General features: G+C 43.1%; 1 protein-coding gene across 1 annotated transcript in view; it reads right to left on the reverse strand.

Moving 5' to 3' along the window:
• LOC112112514 (radial spoke head 10 homolog B2-like) overlaps positions 1–6060 on the reverse strand; it is a 42065-nt gene extending 36005 nt beyond the window's left edge. The window contains exons 1-5 of the mRNA XM_026650791.2: positions 5807–6060; positions 4493–4857; positions 3578–3653; positions 2957–3025; positions 2283–2456 (exon numbers count right to left, since the gene is read on the reverse strand). Coding sequence (XP_026506576.1) covers positions 2283–2456; positions 2957–3025; positions 3578–3653; positions 4493–4749 — 576 coding nt within the window. The 5' untranslated portion in view covers positions 4750–4857; positions 5807–6060. The remainder of the gene's footprint in view (positions 1–2282; positions 2457–2956; positions 3026–3577; positions 3654–4492; positions 4858–5806) is intronic.
• Positions 6061–6304: the final 244 nt, after the last annotated feature.

The following is a 6304-nucleotide window of genomic DNA, read 5'->3' on the forward strand; positions in this document are numbered from 1 at the left end:
CCTCAGAATCTATTAACTACAGTAAACAGACGGAGATAAAGCAGCAGTACTCTGACTCATCCAGAGTTCCACATTAACTTCTAGAGCCAGTTCTGCAATGGCATCCTTCAGAAGGCATAGGACACAACTGGGATGCTGCCCTAATTGTTCTGTTCTCTTCCTCTGGACAGTTCTGTCAGTGTCATTTCTTCCTCCATATCGTGTTTCTGGTCTGCTCAGTTGTCTGCAATAGGTACTTTTAAGAACAGATCTCAAATGTACCCCAGAATCCTTTGTACCGGTTACAGATGTGCTTCAAATGAGGCAACATGACAAATGTCACAAAGGATTCCGAGACACATCTGATACTCAAAGATTCCCACTACTCATGACTGAGCAGAAACAAGGACAACATTCTGGAAGGTTGAATAAATATATAATAAAATGTAGTCCGTATAGAGCTTTACATATTTCAAACTCTGTACAAACATCCACTAATACACTGTTGTAACACCCTCATGTAGTACAGTAACTCCTCACTTAAAGTCATCCTGGTTAACATTGTTTTGTTGTTACGTTGCTGATCAATTAGGGAACATGCTTATTTAAAGCTGTGCAATGCTCCCTTCTAATGTCGTTTAGCAGCCGCCTGCTTTTTCCACTGCTTGCAGGAAGAGTAGCCCGTTGCAGCTAGCTGGTGGGGGCTTGGAACCAGGGTGGACCAGCAGCCCCCATATCAGCTCCCCGCTCCCCTAAGTTCTCTGTGCAGCAGCTGCCCAGCAGGCTAGCAATTGCAGCTGTCTCTCTCCCCACTGCCATGTGCTGCTCCTGCCCTCTGCCTTGGAGCTCCTCCCCGAGACTCCTGCTTGCTGTGCGGGGGGGGAGGGGGGAGGAAGAGGGGGGCTAATGTCAGGGTGTCCCCCTCCCCCCTGTTCCTGCACCCCACTTACTCCATCTTCCAAAGAGCGGGGGGGACACACGACAGGGCTCAGGACAGAGGGAGCTTGCTGGCAGCAGCAGCTGCAGTCTCAGCACGCTGATCTAATTAACAAGGCAGTGTACTTAAAGGGGAAATGCGCATCTCTCTCTCACACACACAGTGTGTGTTTCTGTCTGCGATGCTCTCTCCCCTCCCTCCATTCCTGCTGCCTTGTAGAGTGTGAGAATTAACCCTTGAGGGTTCAGCCAATTGCTAGTTCATCATTTAGCAGTAAGTCATTCCCTGGAAATATCCCACCCTCTGACTTCACCACCTCAACCAAGCTTCACAGTCATCATCACTATGTACCAGTATTAAATTGTTTGTTTAAAACTTATACTCTGTGTGTGTGTGTATATTATTATATATATTATAGTCTTTTGTCTGGTGAAAAAAAATTCCCTGGAACCTACCCCCCTCATTTACATTAATTCTTATGGGGAAATTGGATTCACTTAACATTGTTTCACTTAAAGTCGCATTTTTCAGGAACATAACTACAACGTTAAGTTAGGAGTTACTGTATGATTATGATAGAGCAAAAACTCCACAACCATACAGAAGTGAGCGTCCAGATTGGCCTGTTGGTGAACATCTAGAGCATCCTGTGCTATTCAAGTGCCTCTTAGAGATGATGTGCAAGGGCCTACATTTTCAAAAGTGACCAGTGATTTTGGGTACCACAATTTATTGGTGTCCAACTTGAAACATCTTAAAGAGGCCTGATTTTCAGAAAATGCTGAGAACCCACCTCTTACAATAAGGCCAGTTTAAGGTATCTGAAGTTGGGCACACAAAATCACTAGCTTTTTTGAAAATTTAGGCCTGCATGCTAATCCCACAGTACTTAGACTAAAGACTTAGCTATTGTCATACTTAAGCTACTATCTTCAGCACATTTGGGGAGCGGGCTTTGGCTAACTGCTCTTTCAGCAAAGTATTTTGTGCCATTATTGCCACTATTTATGCAACAGCCTCTGGTTCTTCACCTCTTGATCAGCTTGGTCACCATCTAATTCGAGCTTCCTAAAAGGGCAGGTAACATATATATTTACTAGTTAATATTAAAGCAGAAAGTTGGGGTGTTCCCACAATGCATCCCTTTTAATAGAAAAGAAGGCCTTGCCCCACCAGGACCACTCATTTTAATTAACATATGCTACATCAGAGATACTTCATTAGGATAATTCAAGGCTTATGTACCAGTTGAGTCCCACTTAAGTCCCCCACATAAGTGATGCAAAAGCCCTGTGCTAACCCTCTGTCTTTCATCCCAGATGTCACTGGTCCAGATGATATTTTCATCAGTGCTTTTCTTATTTACCTTTCCATGTCTTTTGCCTTCACACCATTGGCCAATGTATGAAACTGGATGGGTGCCACACTTGTACATGCCAAAGCCATGCCTGACTCCATTCTTCACCTCTCCTTCATACATGCTGCCATCAGGCCATGTGTAACTGCCATTATACATCTGCACATTCTTAACAAAGTTCCCCTAAGAGATTAAATTATAAATTGATTACTCTCTCAAGTGAGACAGCAGTACTCATTACTCCTCCTGGATGTAGGGGAGATGAGAGTAAACGTTTGTGGGAGACAGTATCTAGGGTGTGGGCTGAGCTGTCCTGAAGGAAGGGCCCTAGGAGCAGCCAAGCCCAAGGAGAAGTTCTGAGTTGCACAGTATGTTATCTTATTGTTGATTTTTTTTTTGTAAAAAAGCCAAACCACAGGAAGGAGGCAAGTTTGGACTTTACAGTGCATGCACTGTGTTTGTAGAGCAAGCTGGGAAAGGCACCTGTTCACAGTGCACAAACAGGAAAAAACACAACTAACTCTAGTTACATTTTCTGTGTTCTTTAAATTTAATACACAGCCACTACAATAAGTTTGCTATTGCCACCTGCAATCATCTAACCTACATGCTTTCCTATAATTTGCAGGTATAGATTGTAATCAGCTGTATGATACTTTAAAATTATTTACATTGCACTTTACCTCATACTTCACTCCATCAGCCCATGTATAAGTCCCGTGTCCATGCATGAGCCCTTCGGAAAACATGCCCTTCAAAATAATACACATACTATTGTTTTTATTCCTTTATCACAACTTAGGTCTATAGCTATTAAGTAGTTTGAGGAGAAGTAACGTTCTAATTAAACCCCCTCTATCAGCACTAAAAGAACTAGGTTTTGAATGTCAGCAGCCCTTAGAAACTACAGAATCCACTATTCAAAACACATACATTTTAGCTGTGCAGTTCCCAATGAAGTCAAAGGGAGTAGCAGCATGTCCTCCTCCAGGGAAAGAATTTTCCCATTACATTTACACAGCAAGCAGCAGCAAGCCTCCAATCCTGAGTCAACAGACTCAGGCTCACAGGGCTTGCGCTACCACAGTAAAAATAGCTGTGTAGACCTTGTAGCTCAGGCTGGAACTCAGGCACTAAAGCCCATGCAACCCCCTGAACTGCAATGTCTTTTAGCACTGTAGCACAAGCCCCGCAAGCCCAAGTCTGTTGACCCAGGCTTGGAGCCTTGCTGCCACAGGCTGTGAAGTCGTACCCTTAGTGCCTTGCCAAAGATGTACCCATAAACAGAATGCTGATCTACTCACTCTGTATATATTTCCTCCCTGAAAATATGCTACACCTTCTCCATCATATAATCCATGGACTTTTTCTCCTTCATAGCTACAAAGAAAACAAACTAATGATGAAATAATCAAATCACTACAAGTAAACCAGAAACAACAGAAGTTAAAAATAATGACTATTACTTTCCGATAAAAGCCAAATTACATTGTTAGCATCTGTTAGCTCCCATTCTGGAAGAGGTGGGGTGAAAGCATATACTGTATTTTGCTACTGGGTGGAACATCAGGCTTGCTCCCCTTTCATGACCAAAGTACTGGCAGGAAGTGGGTATCCCCATGCGCATTATGCACCTCACCCTAAATGATAAGCAGCACCAAATATTATGTAATTACACTAGTGTATTCACTTTATATAGAAAACTACATGTACACTTACAGTGAAATTCATTTTACGCAAATAAAGCAAGAAGAATCAGGCTTTATGCAAGTGAAGTGTGAATGAGGTAGGGAAGCAAGATTCTAGAGCCAGGGCACAGGGCTGCAATACAGCTCTCCATCCATAATAAGCACTGCTATTATGGGGTATTAAGGCCACTTGAACTCTAATCATGTAGGCCCATCCCCATTGGCACCCTCTTTTCAGTAATTTATGCCAACACCCCTTGCACAGCCAGTCTGCTGGTGTTCTACCACACAGTGGGTCTTAAATGGAGCAGACAACTTTGTGCATACACACACATTCTAGTTACCACTACCCTTTGTCTTGCAGTGCATTTGTGTCTGATGTCTATCTGCCTTTTGGACTCTAAACTCCACAAGGCAGGAGCCATGTCTATGAGTATGTTTTGTACAATACCAAGCACACCACGGGTACTTAAATAGTAAGTCCTCATCTAGTGAATGTGTTTTTAACTAAACTGACATATTTTAACATACTTTTCTACAATAAGTTGAGTTAGAATAGGCTCCTCATAATACTGAGCTGCTTCTTGGATCAGAGGTTCTTCCATCTCTTTTGATTCTTCTTGGGATTCTAAAGGGCTTGCTTGTGCTTCCTCCGCTTGATTCAATGATGTTTGGACACATGACAGCTGAACTGAAGAAATACCTTCTAATGAAGGCTCAGGTGGAAGAGGAGGGGCAGGTGCCAACTTTTCTGTTTTTTTGCCATCTTTCTTCTTATCTTTAGCCATTGCCACTGAATTGCCTCAAAGCTACGTTTTTCTGAACAAAAGGCTTTAGCTTCTTTTGCCTATTTTTTTACGTCAGAGGTTTAGTTTTCAAAATCTGAACTCATTTAACTGAAAAAGAAAACATAAAAAGCAAACAACATGATAAAAATCTGATTTCTCTCCCCTCATTGCCCCTAAAAACAATATTTTTAGAAAGTTTTATTGCTGTATGGTAACTGCAACCATTTCCTAAAAGTATTTAAAGTAAAAGTGTTAGATGTTTCATGAGCCTCTAGGGCAGTGGTTCTCAACGAGGGGTATATGTACCCCTAGGGGTACACAGAGGTCTTCCAGGGGGCACATCAACTCACCTAGATATTTGCCTAGTTTTACAACAGACTACATAAGAAGCACTAGCAAAGTCAGTACAAACTAAAATTTCATACAATTACTTGTTTATACTGCTCTATATACTATACACTGAAATGTAAGTACAATATTTATATTCCAATTGATTTATTTTATAATTATATGGTAAAAATGAGAAAGTAAGCATTTTTTTAATAACACTGTGCTGTGACACTTTTGTATTTTTATGTCTGATTGTGTAACCAAGTGAAATGTAACTTGGGGTACACAAGACAAATCAGAAAGGGATACAGTAGTGTGGAAAGGTTGAGAACCACTGTTCTAGGGAAATGAGGGTGGCAGGAATGCACTAGATTCCACTAATACTTTTTGGGGGAATAATGGGTTACAGATTCACCTGATACCTATAACACACAGTATGACAGTTTATGGAAATAAGGTAATGCCACATATTTGTGACCCCAGAGGATTATGTGAAAAAAAAATATCACAGAACCATGTGGTGGTCTAGAATCATGACTCCCACTGTTTCCTGGTTAAATCTTCATGGCTTAGTATTCCTGATTCTGTAAGGCAGTAATATTACATGCTCTATTAGGTAGGAATGATTCAGGGGCAATTAAAAACACACTCATTAAACCCTCGTGGGTATTTGGTTAAAGCAAGTGTAAAATTATATTAGTTAAAAAGATGGTGGACAATTACAAACCTCCTGCAAGCCCAAGCTGCGGTTCTGTTACAGCTAGCAGGGTGTGGAGATTCCTGAGACTAATTTCTCCAAGCTAGAAAACTTCTCTAGAAGGAGATAGCAATTTACCCACGACTCCTCAGCTACATTTGCAAAGACACCCGAGGCGACTGTATCATCACTGGCTTCTCGGTCCTCCCGCACCCACAACAAACCGGGAAGAAAAATCAAGATGGGATGCCTAGGAACAGCTGCGCCCGAGGGTCTCTGGCCGGGCAGCACGAAGCTCCTGGCTCCCCTCCACGCTGGCTAGGTCGCCCACCACCCAGCGGGAAGCCCGGGCCCCCCTGCTCGGTCCCCAGGGTTCCGGCCAACGCCCGGGGGCTCCTCTGCGCAAAGCGGAGGGTGGCGAGCACGAGCTGTTTCGGGGCCCGTCCCTCCGGCTCCGGCCACCGCGTCCTACGCCCGGCGCCAGTAACCATAGTAACCGCCGGCAGGGCAGAAAGCCACTGACGCGTC

Source organism: Terrapene carolina, unplaced genomic scaffold, assembly GCF_002925995.2.
Source record: "Terrapene carolina triunguis isolate 2854851 unplaced genomic scaffold, T_m_triunguis-2.0 Scaffold93, whole genome shotgun sequence".
Taxonomy (NCBI): domain Eukaryota; kingdom Metazoa; phylum Chordata; order Testudines; family Emydidae; genus Terrapene; species Terrapene triunguis.